The following is a 15237-nucleotide window of genomic DNA, read 5'->3' on the forward strand; positions in this document are numbered from 1 at the left end:
CTGCAGGAGTTGTATACAAACTATTTTGGGGGGCATGACATAATATTACGTAAAACATTAAGCGTTAAGTTAGGAAGAAAACGTTAAGACTGTTTTTGTTATATTTTCAGACGAAACTGCATTTTAGCAGATGAAATGGGGTTGGGAAAGACTATCCAGTCCATTACGTTTCTCTATGAGATATATTTGAAAGGAATCCATGGTCCTTTCTTGGTTATTGCACCGTTGTCCACAATTCCCAACTGGGAAAGGGAGTTCCGCACCTGGACAGAATTGAATGTGGTTGTGTATCATGGGAGTCAAGCAAGCCGGCGGACCATTCAGTTGTATGAAATGTATTTCAAAGATCCACAGGTAAAAGTGGTGTGTTTTTTTTTTTTTTCTTTCCCCCGTGTATGCTTTACTGTTACTAATTAATCTTGGGTTACAAGCATCAATTAAGTTTTCAGTACTGATACGGTAGGTTTCAACTAATAATAAGGGCATATGTATTATGGAAGAGACAGGGTTTTTTAATAGTAGCCAGGAGATTGGCTGGAAATTAGAGCAGGACCAAGAGTTACTGCGATGGTGACTCTTGTTCAGGTTTTCATTATTTCATGCGAGGGTTTCATTGTTTTGCATTCCTGAGGAGGAAGCAGGCAGAAGAGATTCTTAATGGAGAAACTGCTTTAATTGCAACTAAGCTTAAAAATCAATCTTTGCCTACCATTCCAGGAAAAGACTAGCTTGCAGAAATTAAACTTGTCGATGCTTCTTTATCAAATTTTGTAAGTCAGATGCATTTTGAATCTGTTACTACATTCTTGTTGAATAGTCCTTATGAGAGAAGGAGACAAATAAAAAAAAAAAAAAAAAAAGTAAAAACGAGGATTGGAAGCAGAAAATTATTTCCAAAAAGGAAACCATAAAGAACAACAGCTCTCCACATTTAAACACGTGGCTTTGCTCAGAGTAAGTAAACAGGACTGGGAAAAATAATGTGCATACATTGAATCTTTTTGCAAAGCAACATAAGCCTCCTTACATAAGAGGAAGGAAAAAAAGTGGAAGTTCAACCTGATTTAATATATTGTGGAGTATTATTTCCAACAGAGTTTAAGAAGTGATAGTGGTGAATTCATATATTTAGATTTTCTGTAAAGCATTTGATTTTATGCCACCAGATATTTTGATTAATAAACTGGAATGATATAAAATCAATATGGCACACATTAAGTGGATTTAAAACTGGCTAACTGATATTTCTCAATGTAATTGTAAATGAGAAATGATTTACATTTCCAGCATAGTTCTTCAGGGATTGGTTCTTGTCCATGAGCTATATAACACTTTTATCAATGATCTGAAAGAAAACATAAAATCATTACTGAGGAATTTTTCAAATTGCACAAAGATGGGGAGAGTGGTAAATAACTAAGACAGTTCAGGGATAGAGAGTAAGCTGTGTTACTTAATAAATTGGATCCAAACTAACAACATTCAGACTAGCTACATATAAGGCTATCTGTGAATAAGGCACGGAGATCGTTCCTACAGCAGGGAGAGCTCTGTTATGGAAAGGCTGTAAGACAAATGCACATCCTTCTGTGTCATGATGCACAACCAGTTAAACACAAGTTCATACTGCGAGGCAGTGGTTAAAAGATAAGTGTAATGCAAGTATGTAGGAGGAAAAATGTTTATTACAAGTGAAAACATTACAACATTGTTCTGTTTGTCACTAATGTAGTGAGTGGTCCGGTTCTGTCTAGTTCTCATGCACTTTCTTCAAAAAGTGTTGAAAAACTAGAGCCCTTAAAGAAAAGCTGTGAGGATGGTTGCAAGGTAGAAAACACTTTTACAGGGAAAGATCTGAGTAAAAACTATTTTAAAGGTGATGACTATGGTACAACTTGACATGCCATCAGGGCAAACAGAAGCAGGTACTTAAATCTAGTGGAAAAACATAGTAATTTATAGTAGCTACAGGTTAGATCTGTTTGGCCTAGAAAATATTGTATTTTCTCAGCAATTTATCAAAGAAACTTCCAAAACAAAATCAGGTACAGTGCTGTAAAAGATGATTGATTTGAATAACAGTTGCTGCATTGAGGTATAATGACTTGCATTACTTAGGATTAATAATTGCATTTAGCTTCTTACCTAGATGTATAATGAACTGGAATTAAGTGATTTATATTTTGGGATAATAATCACGTTTGACTTTGTGCCTAAATGTATAATACACAAATGAACCAGAATTAATTGATTTGTATTTTTATCTGTTTCAAATATTATTTCTAATCAAGGAGAAATGATATTTTGTATCAATTTTTTAAAATGGTTTTATACAAATATTGTCTCTGTTTTACTGAAGTATTTCCCGATATTAAAAATGAGGTTTGTTTCTTTAGTTATTTAAATGGCACTTCTTTCAGTGTGTCCTTCCCCGTAGGATGCAGCAGTTGACATAGCCTGAAACCTGAGGGACTGTCGTCAGAAAATTCCCACATCCTGTGCATGTTCTCAGTGTAATTTTGACAATATTGTTTTGTTCATCTAAGGTCTAGTTGCTGCAGGAAATTCTGTTCGTCCTGTCGCCATGTTCTTCACTCTTCTTGCAATAACCACGTAGCGAGTAATGGCACAGAACAAATGAACCAGTTCCTGCTAGCTTTGCTCTATCAACTGGCTTGAGTCAGACAATTGCCATGGTTGGGGATAAAGCAGAAATGGAGGCAACTCTTCCTTTTGGTGACAGCTAGCTTAGATGTATCGTGAAATCACATTCTGTCTTTGGTTCTCTGTAGGATTCAGTCTGCTGTGAAATGCACGGTAGAAACTGAATTACAGGGGAAAAAAATCTCTTCGTTTTCTGACAAAACGAATCGGCATGTAGTGTTCAGTCTGTCATCCTTTAAATCCCCATCAGCAGGCATATGATGGGAAATGAGGAGGGAGCGAAGGCAAGGCAAGCTCTGGCACTATCATTTCTGGTCCCCTTGCCAAACACATCAACTCAAACATTGGCATCTTTGGCTTTTTAGGTCTTAACATGAAAGAGGCCTCTCAAGCTGAGCAGATTCTCAAAAAGACAGCTGAATGTTGTGAAAATCTGTCTTTGAAGGGCAATAAAAAAAAAAAAAAAAGCCTAAGAAGCTCCTAACCCATCTGCAGTAGTTTGGTTTTCAGAAGCACCACCAGTAATCAGAGTCAAGTTATAATGAAAACATTGTAGAGAGTGGTTGATAATGAAATAAGTTTTTTCAGTGGTGTGACTTTGAAACTAAGGACAGCTGCCTTCTGCCTTGCTGTTTGTGAGGATCACTGTGAGAAGCCTGTTTGGGTATTCCTGAGCAGTACAACAGAGAGGCCCTTCTGGAGGCCTTCCCTGCTTGGAACACCAAATAAACCAAACCCTTTTCTGTAGTATCCTACCTCTGAGAAAGTCCTGTTGTAACATCAGGAAAACTATACATGCCAAATAAAAATAAGGGCAGAGCCCTGCAAAAGAGTTGATGTGTTTGCGAGGGAAATTTGATTTGCACTGTAATGAGGACTAAGAAGAGAAGCCACCTGGCCCATGTGTAGAGACAGGATACCTTTACCTGGTTGATTTTAACTGAAAATAATGCCATTAATGTTCAGGACTCTTTCTGGCTTGTGTGGTTTGTTCCTTTTGGACTCAGTGGGTGTTGATTTAACAGAGTATTTACTTGTTTGCGTTGTTTTCTTCCTTACTGAGAAGCCACAGAGCTATGGTTAGCACACAGCGCTGTAAGGCAGTATTTCACCAACAGGAACTCTGTCTTTCACCAAAGATGTCAAGTTGTATTTTACAGAGTGGGTGAGACTTTGTTTTCCAGACGCCTTTCTGCTATAATTAGTAAATATGTGTGTTCCTCGCATCTGTTCTCTGCTTCATCAACACGGAGGCTGAGGCTGGTGGGAGAAGATCGTGTTAATCTTTCCAAGTTCCCACTGGTGGAATGTGCATCTTTTTAGTAGTCTGGTTCTTATACATATCCATTGGTCCTCTCAATTTATATCTGCTAAGAGGTAGTGCCCCCAAGCTTTATACTCATATCTAATTATTGCACCTTGTGGGCTGCCTCTGTTGCTTTAGTTACTTCCAGAAGAATTTCCTGTACAGAACAGAAAACTATTTCCCATTAGGAGGACTGACTTCCTCAAATGGAAAAAGTTCTCTGAGTACATTGATGCAAAATTGCTGTGTTTCCAGCATCAGAGAACTTCATTTGGATGCCACACTGAAACACAGTAAACTGATATCCTGGTTGTCTGAGTCACCTGTGAAAGCACTGTAGGTCACTTTCCTGATAATTTCTACATTTACATTTCTCAAATGTGACAGGAATAGGATTACTTAGGATTCTTTCCCATGCTTTCCTGAGTCTTTGAGGCCCAAAGCAGCTGAATAACTTCATCATTCACCTTCAGAAGCTCTCGGAGCTTCTGTTTAATTCTCTCCTATGTTCACTCACTTCAGCACATCATTTGACTTTCTTGGACAGCCATTGCTGTAGCTCTGAAATGTGAGCTGTTGTGTCAAAACCACCCTTCGTAATTTAATGTGAGATTTAGACAGCTCTAAATACATAATCAAGGGTGGTTCTGATGATTTTTGCTTCACCTGGATGAACTGCTTTATGTAGGAATCGTTTTTGTAGAGCGCTGCTTGCCAAACACCATACATGCACTCGCTCATGGAAGTGTTTCCTACTACTCGGAAAGAATCTCCTCGGCTGCCTTCTCGTATCTTCAAAGTTCCTGAAAAGATCACAGCGTTTCAGCTTACTGTCTTTCTAGTTACTTGGTGTATCTTCATCTGCTGTTTGTTAGGTAACAACTGTTTATCGCCTGAGAAGGTCAATGTTTCTGGAATATGCTATGGGGGAAAGCACTGTCGAGCAGGTCATTACTTCCTATGAAGTGCTCTTGATATGCATACACAGAATTAGTGCTGAGCTCAAGGCACAAGATTTCCAACCATTTCCAAGAGTGGGTAGCCAATTCTGATCCCCACAGTTTGGAGAGGCTTATATGCATGTCACTTACAAAAGAATTCAGACTTGCGTGTATTTGAAGGAAGTGAAGGCCATCTTCCTGTGAAATACCTTTCTTTTGAAATGTTCTCAGTATAGAACCCACAACATACTGTTCTCAAAGCAGGACACGCTTTGAACTTGGATGGTGCTTATCCTAGCAGAGACGGGGTTCCTGTGAAGACAAAGTACCACTTGAGATATTCAGTTACATGTTTCTTTGAACAAGATTAGGCAGCAATACGGCACAGTGTCAGAAAGATGTTCATTTCATGGTTTTGTGTAGAGTTTTTTCAGGGTTTTTCTGAAACAGGCTTTTAGTATCAACCCTGAAAATAACACCTTTAATTAAACAAAGAAATAGCAAAGATGAAGCCAAACATCATCCTGTTGAACTTTCCTTAACACAAGATTACCGAAGTATCAGAGAAAAGTGTGTGAAGATGTACATTCCCCATTTACAAGTTCAGCAATTTGCTTCTTTTCAAAGTTGCTTACTGTAATTGTAGGTGGTTTAGTTATCTAATGACCATCAGAAAAAAATGTACTGTTTACTGAGAGCAAAATATTCTAATAGAAAATGAATCCTTCATCTACTTCTTGGTTATTTGGATGGTTTGGGAGGACTGTTATATAGCTCCTTGATTTAAAAGGAAAAGATTTCTCTTGAGAAAGTCTGAAACCTTATTTGAATATTGCAGCAATACATTAATGCTTCCAGGCATTAATATAATCCATACAAATTATGGCTGAAGTAATTGTATAACATCTTTGTAATGAATATGCAGTGACGCTGTGAGCCTTTTTACAGGATAAAAAGACAGAGCTCGCATGATACCAGTAGTAAACTTAGGCATTTGTGTTCCTTCAATGAGTCACTGATAATGACTTCATGTACTTAAAATAATTTGCCCATTGTACTGCTCTGTGTTTTCTTTGAAGAGGGAATTCTGAAGATGAAACAAATTTACTTCCTTGCTTTGCCAATCGGTTTACTCGAACTTTTGGTATTCTTTTTAGGGTCGCGTGATAAAGGGGTCCTACAAGTTCCATGCCATTATCACGACATTTGAAATGATTTTGACTGACTGCCCAGAGCTGCGTAACATTCCATGGCGTTGTGTGGTAATCGATGAGGCCCACAGGCTGAAAAACAGGAATTGTAAGCTTTTGGAAGGACTCAAGATGATGGACCTGGTCAGTGTGTGCCTATTGTTGTTTTCTCTTCTTTTCTGTTTGTTTTTACTTCTGCATGTTCTGTATTTTATCATTCCTGATTTGCAGTTTTATAAATAAGTAAAAAAAAAATAAATTATTCTCAAGTGAAAGTAGCAAATAAGAAGAATGAGGGAATGTAGCTTGCAGTCTTTAAAACATCTGGAAGTGTATGCATACCTTGAATTCTGGTGTGCTGATGTTTCACCAAGCTCTACATTAATTCAAACTTAGAATAATGTGGATTATTTTAAGAGAATCAAGATTTTTTTTTCCCCTTTCTTTCCCTTCATGTGACTTACTTTTATAATCCTCCATAGTTCCTTCTTTACATAGACATTTATTTAAAGGTATAACGTGGACAGGTGATCAAGTACTGCCCTGAGAGTTAAATTGTTCTGAATTAAAGTCAACTCTAATGTTAATTTGTTGCAAGGCAATAAGGAAGTTCTTTCCAGACCAGTTAAGGAAGGGAAATGTGAGTTTGGTTTCTGATGTTTGCATAAATACATATATAATATATGCTCAAAATATGTAATATTTAACACAGAGAAAAAAAAAATAAGAAGATGGTTTTAAAGCTATTTACTGTTTTATAGGTCAGAAGATTCTTTAAAAATGCAGTAGGAACACAGACCGAGTTAATACCTGGAACTCAAAACCACCTATTTCCGATGATAATGCAGTGGGATAAACATTAGCTTATACAAGCACTGGTGACCTGTAGGTCACTTTTAGATTCTGTTTCCCTGTTTTTTCAATCATACTTTTCTTGAAGGAATCTTGAAGCTTAATGGATGAATGTTTGTAAAAATACTGCATATAGTCTGTTTATTTTTTTAATACGATTGCTGTTAAAGGAAAGCAGAGCTTACAGCCGTGGCTATAGATGGGAAGATAGGGGACTTCCCACTTCAGTTTCTGTTCAACTACTAAATTCGTGTTTGAATTTGAGCAAGCTGCTTAACCTCTCCGGGCACCTACTCAAAAGCAGCATGCAACAAGAAGCATGCAACTTTTCCTCTCGTCTCCGTCAGTCTCTTGCTCTGTTGTGTCTAGTTAGAAAGTAGGACTCTGCTTCAGGTTCTTTGTGTTATAAATGTATACCTGCACTGAAGGGATTCATGTACCGAGATATGCTAGAGCTGTAGCAAATCAGTGGTTTTATACTGGAAGTATAAGTTCAGCTGTTACTTTGCCATTTAAAATCCATTGTATTTGTGAAAGAACTGGAATGTTATGGGTCAGTAAAATCTCTTTTATCTGGAGGACTTTTGAAGATCTTTTTAAAAGGTGAAGTGTTTTTTGGAGCTAGCTGGAGGAAGGCCAGAACACTACTTACAAATATTTTGAAAAGAACTATATGTAAGTAGTTGGAGTAAAAAGAAAGCACAGATGAAAGATATGTATAGGGAAAAAACATTGTATTGAAAGTGAATTTAGATGGATTCCTAGACAACTGTTTCTTAATCTTTCAGGAACATAAAGTGCTGCTTACAGGAACTCCTTTGCAAAATACAGTAGAAGAGCTATTTAGCTTGCTTCACTTTTTGGAACCAGGTCGTTTCCCATCAGAAACCACATTCATGCAAGAATTTGGGGATCTGAAAACTGAAGAACAGGTAATCTGCTCCCGCACACTTACTTCTCTCTTTACATATTGTGAATTAACCACTTTGCTATATCTGAACTTTATTACTTGCTTTTACAAGTAATACCTGTTTTTCTTCTTAGAAGTCCAGAGTTGATTTATCCTTATTTTTTTTTGTTTTTTTTTTTTTTTGAATCTTACACCTTTGACCGAAAGTCAGTTTGCCTTATCATTTTGTTTCTTTGTCAACTGGTCATGCAGAAACATGTTTTATGTTCTTCTTTGAGCATCAGTAGCAGAGTGAGGAGACTGTAATTTCTGTGAAGTTAACACCCAGGAGTTTTATAAATGCTTTCTGTGCAAATGGGAACGTATTTGAAAGAAGCAGCCAAATGGAGGGAGGTTCTTTTTTGACTGACTCAAAAATGGATTTCTCAAGCTGCCCAATGAGAGAAATGAGTAAATCAAAGCAGAATGAAAACCGCTTAATGCAAAGTTCTAGATCTCAAACGTAAAAGAAACTGATGGTCAAATATAAAACTTAAGAGACTTTTGTATGTATGAAACATTTTTAAAAAGTCAGGAGGTAACAGTCAAACCACCTTAAAAATAAGGATTTAACTAAAACAGAACATCTTAATTTAGGCACCTTAATTTGGCTCTTTAACTTTGTGACTGCATGCATTTTTGTGTGCAACTCAACTTGGTTCTGTCTGAAAATTCCAATTGCTTGTATTTCTAACTTTTTGAGTGCTTGAAGTGGTTAACATTGAGATTATCTCTATCATAGGTAATAGTCTAAATAAATAAATAAATAAATACAGTTCTCCTCCAGCCCCCCACCACCTGGACAATCACAGTGTGTCCTGCGGGAATCATAGGGTATGTTTCCACACAGATTGTGCACGCAGTTGCATGTCAGTCAGCCTGGACTCTGACCTGATTGGAAGTGAGCCAACTGTGATCCAGAAGCCATGTACTCCTGTTAATACAGTGTTTGAACTGGAGTTAATATATCCTAACTCTCATCATAGCTTCTGTTTGGCCAGCTCAAAATGTCAGCAGGGCAGGACTGGAAGTGATGCTATGTATGGAAATATAACTTAAATATGCCATCGGTTGTCAGCAGATATGGATCCTGGATTATTTGGGCCAACAAGTTTTGGAAGAAGTGCCTTCTTGCGAATACACCATTAGATGTTTTGAAATTTGATTTTTCGTCTTTCAAATGATAGATGAGATTATATGCTATTGACTTAGGTTTTCTCCATTCCTTGCAGTCCTACTCCATGTGTTTTTTATCATTGTTCATCCCCCTGTACTAATTTGTTGCCTTTCACTTGAAGTCATTTTATTAATAAGGGTATTATGTGAATTCAGAAGAAAGTGTCTTTTATTCTTGTTTCTGCTACACAGCACCCTAGCAGGAGATGCTGACCAATTTCAGGATATATTGTCAACTTTTTGACACTGAGCTGGTTTGTACTTTGATGAGAGACAGAACCTAAAACCAACAGAAATGCCAATCTTGTTATATATGGAGTATGCCTGAGTTTTATATAAAGGGCTTTACAATGGTTTGATCTAACTAGGCTGACTTTGTTAGAGGAAAATGGGTGCTTTCCCCCTGCCTCATAAAATATATGTTGCAAAACCCTGAGTAAAAAAAAATAATTTAGCATTAAAAATAATAATTACAGAAATACAATGTTTTGAGAACAGGCCTACATAGTTTTCTATGTTGGTGGATGTGAAAACTAAGGAAGTAAGAAAAGAATTAGGAGCAGACATTTGGAGGGTAAAAATAGCCTATTTCACTGTGGTTAGTGGTTAGAAGTTACTGCAAAGCTTGATCTTACAGTCAGATTTGGTTATGTATTTGTTTGTGCTTACCTGGGGTTAGCTTTGCATGATGGGTGTGTGGTACTGCCCTTGTCTGGAGAGACAGTTCTAAGTGAGGTCATCTAACAGCATTCACTAAATAGAGGTGGTGCGTGCTAAAAATGACTTCAGAATTTTACATCACGTTGTTGGTAAGGAAATTTCAGTCTCTAGGTCTTTGAGGAAAGACTTTTTACAAATGCTGTCTACATGTGATCTGAGGTAGAAATTTTAGAATTAAGAAAACCTTACAAAATTGAAAAATAAATATGCAGCCCTACAGCTTTAATTGTTATTTATATAACATATGTTTTCTAGGTGCAAAAACTGCAAGCTATTTTGAAGCCGATGATGCTGAGACGTCTCAAGGAGGATGTAGAAAAGAACCTGGCCCCCAAAGAGGAAACTATTATTGAAGTTGAGCTGACAAATATTCAGAAGAAATATTATCGTGCTATTCTTGAAAAGAATTTCACATTTCTTTCTAAGGGTGGAGGTCAGGCAAATGTACCTAATCTTTTAAACACTATGATGGAACTAAGAAAATGCTGCAATCATCCGTACCTTATTAATGGTAGGCCTTATATTTTTCTCCTCATTCAGAAAGCATTTGTAAGAAAGCTCAGCATGTTAAAAATTCTGTTCTGATGTCTCCAGACAGATAGTCAGTTATTCATATTTTTCCTGAAATACATATGGTGAAAGTAGTGTAGATGACTGTGTGAATTGTATGTCTCTTTATTTATTTATTTTTAAAGTGCAATAGTGGCATACACTTTTAGGTTTTCTTCTGTTTAGATATCTGCTAGTCAGGACAGTGTTCCTTTTGAAAACACCTGCACTGCTTTTTCAAGGCTTGCTTGGTCCTGACAGAGTCGGTGTTAATATTATCAAGTTTGTGTTACCAAGTTTTTCTTTCTGTTATTTCTGACAAAGAAGATTTCAATATCATGCAGGTTGTTGGATGCTGGTGTAAAGATGACAATTTTTTTTCTTCACAGTTCCAGTTAGCTGCTGCTACTTTTCTTGCCACAGAGATAGTAACTGTTTCTGAATAAAAGTTGTGGGGTAGGAAGTGATTGAGACATGCTTTTTCGGACACGTGTAGTCAGTTCTTTTTCCTCTTTTTTTGGACCAGTTAAATGATTTGTATGAATGTCATATTAGATTTTAATGACAAATCCTGTTTCATTGTGATATTGTTGCATTTAGATCAGGATTACCTACAGCAAATAGATGTTGAACCAGCTAACTGCATCACTCTGAAGTATGCTAACCTGTATGCATTGGTGAAATCAGATCTTCCCTTTGAGGATTTAATGCAAGCCTCCAGTTCCTTGTTTCCCAACTCCTTTTCGTCACCGTATATGACTTATGATATTGCTGGTTTAATGCTGCCTATAAGCTTCACAGAACATGTTGTGAAAGATTGTTTTGTTCCAGAGCTATATTTCAGCTTTTCAGATCCAGTGATTTCTGCATTATGTTGTATGACCTCAAAATTGCAGTGCTTGTTTTCTTTCTTGACATTTTTTGTTCTGATCCACCAAATGACATCTCGTTATATTTCATGCGCAAGTAATTATTGCGAAGACATGATACAGAGTTACTCCAAAGTACTTGAACCCAAGCATGCTAGTGGGCTGCTCAGTTTCTAAACTCAGATGAGCATACAGTAAAGGAGCTTTGTGGTTCCAGTAGGGCTTTTTGTTGTTTGTTGGTTCTTTGTTTGAAGTTGATCCATTACATAAATAGGTTTACCAGAAAGTAGTTCAGGATGTTCAGGTTACGAGCTTCTGAACCTGATGCTTTATACATTCCTTGTTTTTCTGCTTGTTTAAACCTATTGATTACTTTTCCTCATTTCTTAGTTGTTACAAGGAGTAAAGTGCATGTTTTGCTCCTATCTAGTTTTGTCAAATAGAGTTTGTAAGCAATGCTGCAAACACTAGTTACAGTGATTTCTTTTCCTCACAAGTCTTGTATCATTTAATGTCTGTTAGACACTGCTACAATCCAGGTAGCTGTGTGGAAAGTTTCAAGTATTTTTGGATGACTTTCCTTTAACCCTAATAAAGAGAGATGGGGATTTCTCTTGAGAGCTTTTTCCTTTTTAACAGTTTAGTGACTTCTGAACATTTGGGTTTGCTTGGCATGCAGCAAAACGGCAGGTGGGTCAAGCCATCAGATTTGATGGGAGGGGTAAAATAAATGAATGCTGACTATTATCAGTGTGGAAGATGGAACCAAGCAACTGAGTTCTTCGTAGTTCTAGGAGAGAAAGTACTCTGAACATCCTGTAGTTGTCTGAGCCTGAGGTTTTACCTTGTTGATCAGTGATTAACATCTTTGTATTTGCAGTAATGATGCAAGTTTGTTCTAGTTCTGTCAAGAGGTCTTGCAGTAGCACCAGGACAACACGGTGCAACCTTAAGGGCTGTTAGAGTAGCAAGATCTTGAGACTTAGCCACTTTTATAAGGAGGTCTCTGAACCCTTCTTATTTTCTTCTACATTTACAGGTTTGTAAGCTAGCAGCAAATGGGTATTTGAATATAGAGCCCAGGCAGAACACGATTTTTTTTTGTTTTGCATAAAAGTTGCAAGCAACTCTTCTAGATAATCTTCAGTTAAGAGCCATAGGAGATTATATTTGATAAATAGCATGGTAGGAGTTGAACGTGGTGGTTTTTGTTTGTTTCTTGATGGCAGATCTGCTCTTGTGGTAGTGAGGGGAGAGTGGCTCTCTGCTGAAACTGGCCTTGAGTAGACTTCTAGAGAGAGCAGCTGCATGTTGTGTGATCTCCAACCAAGCTGGACTAGCATTGTCTGTTGGTTTCCTCAGGGCTGGACTCTTTGCTTTCTCCCTAGCAACCACCCGCAAGTATTCATCCGTCATACTTCTTTCTCTGGCTCCAAGATGCAGCAGCAGGGAGTGCCTCTGCTTGCACATGCTACAAAGCAGAGTGGAAAACACTGGAAAGGTTTCTTTTTCTGTTCCTTTTGCTCTCTTGAGCCCTCCAAGTCTCTCTTAATTAGGAGTGGAAGTAGGGGATTTCCTGATGGACCAGGCACACATTCAGATTGCTTTCTTTCAGCCACTAATAAAAAACAGGTAGAATAGAACTGTTATAGGCACCTAGGTACTACATCAAATATCTTGGGTAACAGGTACTCAGTGTTCATCGCTTACTTGCAATTGAAGTAGAAGTGAAATGGTCAGCACAGACCTTTACAGGGCTTAGGTAGGATAGGATTACTGGACTAGCAGTTTTTCGGAGGTCATGGGCTGTTATTGAAGTGTGTCTTGCTGAGACCAAATGCTAATGCTGAAAATCCTTCATTCATTAGACCTGTTTATTGTTTTGTTGTCGTATAGTTGGCCTAACCACTTTGCTTCTGAAGGCAGTGAGTTTGCGTGCTGGTTTACTGGTAGCAGTGAAGCTTACATGTGTGTATCACAGCTGATTCAGAAATAAGTCATGTAATGAAGAAAGATCATTAAAGTTATTATGTATGAGCTACCAGACAGCCTGCTAAGTTCTGAAATTGCATAAACTTAGTACAGAATCTGAGATTTACTACCTACTACCCCAAACTCTCCTAGTTTACAAAAGAGGAAGTAATACAATTGAAGGGAGCTTGAAGGAGTTTCTAACTATTTTCACATGGCTTTCTTTCTCGTAGGGGCAAACTGTTGGGATCAGTAATAATTGGAGTAGGGCAAGAAAAGAAAGAAAATTTTTAAGAAAAATTCAGCATTGTAAAACTATATTTAAGTGTGGTCACATCTTGAACCTGTTAAATGTTGTGAAAGCTAGCAGTGCAAGTATTTTGTGTAATGTGAAGCTGCCAGTCTGCATAGGGTGGCATCTAGTTGAGACACCATGTAACCTCTAGACACCTCTAGTTGAGGCACTGAACCAGTGATCACACAGTGAAGGGTGTGTTTGCATGTCTGTTTACTTCCATCTAGTTAGAGCTGGGGTTTGAGAGAGATGCTCGTTGGAAGCCTGGCAATAAGATTTTTTGCTTTTTTGCTTTTTTTTCTCCCCTGCCCCAGCCCTCCCACCCTTCCTTGTGTTCCTCCAAAATGATGTTGAAATTGGATGTTATGAACTCTTTTTTTTTTATTATTTTTTTTTATTTTTTTTTTAAGAAATTCAGAGGTACTGAAAAAGACAGCCCCCAGAAGGTTTATGTGGGTATGAAATAAGCTTATGATGAAGATTCCTATACCTCTACTTAGCTAAGAATAGTCATCTGATAATGCTTTGAATAGTAAATTATTTGTAGAAGGGACATGAAAATAGGATAAAAGCATCAGAATGGTTGGAGAATAAGGATAAAACTTGAACTTGGTCTGTAGTCATTGGGTAATGAGCAGTATAAGGAAATGTTTGTTGCTATGCTTTTGGATCATAGAGGGAATGGCAAGAAAGAACTTGTGACTAGTTCTGGAAAGAACATATCCATTGGATAGCTTCACCAAACTGAGGAAAAAACACATTCTTTGAGAAAAGAAAGCTAAATAGAGGATAAAATATCATTTCACACAACTTATTTTTTCCAGTGATTTTTTTCATTGCTTGTATTTTGATTCTGTAGTTAATAATAATGGAAGGAGCAGGTCTATATCATGGTTGTTTAAATCTGGTCTTGGTTTTAAAAGCACAGGTATCAATGTGATTTATATTCCCTGTATTTTGCTGTGAAAACAAGATTTTTTTCTTCCATGTTGCATTTAGAAAAGAACAGAAAATCCACTTAGTCAATAGGAATATGGTTTATTTATTTTTTTCTTAATTTCTCATTAAATTGTTTGCATTAAATAGTTGTATGAATTTGTGTAGAAAAGATTATACTCCTTTAAAAAAAAAGTAATTGAATGCTCAAAGTTACTTTTTATTTATGCTGTATTTGTGTATATGTTTGCTTTAAATTTAAGATTAATATTTTTTATAAATGTTTATTCACATAATGCTTAAAACATTCCTGCGGTCTCTATAGGGTATTGAAGGCAAGCTCATTGTTTATTAATAAAACCCTTTGCAGTGTTCATGTATTGCTGTCCAATCTTTGCAGGTGCTGAAGAGAAAATTTTGGAAGAGTTTAAAGAAACACACAATGCCGACTCTCCAGATTTTCAGCTCCAGGCAATGATCCAGGCTGCTGGCAAGCTAGTACTGATTGACAAGCTGCTGCCAAAACTGAAGGCTGGTGGCCACAGGGTGCTTATCTTTTCCCAGATGGTGCGCTGCTTGGACATACTGGAAGACTACCTCATTCAAAGACGGTGAGAGCAACAATATAATACAATTCTAAATAAACTGTGCTTTCCTCAGTGGCCACAGTATTTAACCTGTGAGAGATCCATATTGTAAGGGGATGAAATTCAAATGCGTTACAGTATTTTCTGTTGGAATCTTGACTAAAGGAGAAAAGCATACCTGTAAGGTGCAAGTACTGAAGTTTTTCTTTTCAGTGAGTATTAAGGTGACCTT

The 15237-nt window shown here is 37.2% G+C and overlaps 1 protein-coding gene across 5 annotated transcripts in view; it reads left to right on the forward strand.

Annotated features, from left to right (window-relative positions):
* The window catches only part of CHD7 (chromodomain helicase DNA binding protein 7), a 129289-nt gene that overhangs the window by 93587 nt on the left and 20465 nt on the right, over positions 1-15237 (forward strand). For all 5 annotated transcript variants that reach the window (XM_068671946.1, XM_068671945.1, XM_068671943.1 and 2 more), the window contains 5 exons: positions 111-354; positions 6069-6245; positions 7742-7885; positions 10054-10309; positions 14819-15029. In XM_068671946.1, coding sequence (XP_068528047.1) covers positions 111-354; positions 6069-6245; positions 7742-7885; positions 10054-10309; positions 14819-15029 — 1032 coding nt within the window. The remainder of the gene's footprint in view (positions 1-110; positions 355-6068; positions 6246-7741; positions 7886-10053; positions 10310-14818; positions 15030-15237) is intronic.

The sequence above is a fragment of the Anas acuta genome, chromosome 2 (genome assembly GCF_963932015.1).
Source record: "Anas acuta chromosome 2, bAnaAcu1.1, whole genome shotgun sequence".
NCBI lineage: Eukaryota > Metazoa > Chordata > Aves > Anseriformes > Anatidae > Anas > Anas acuta.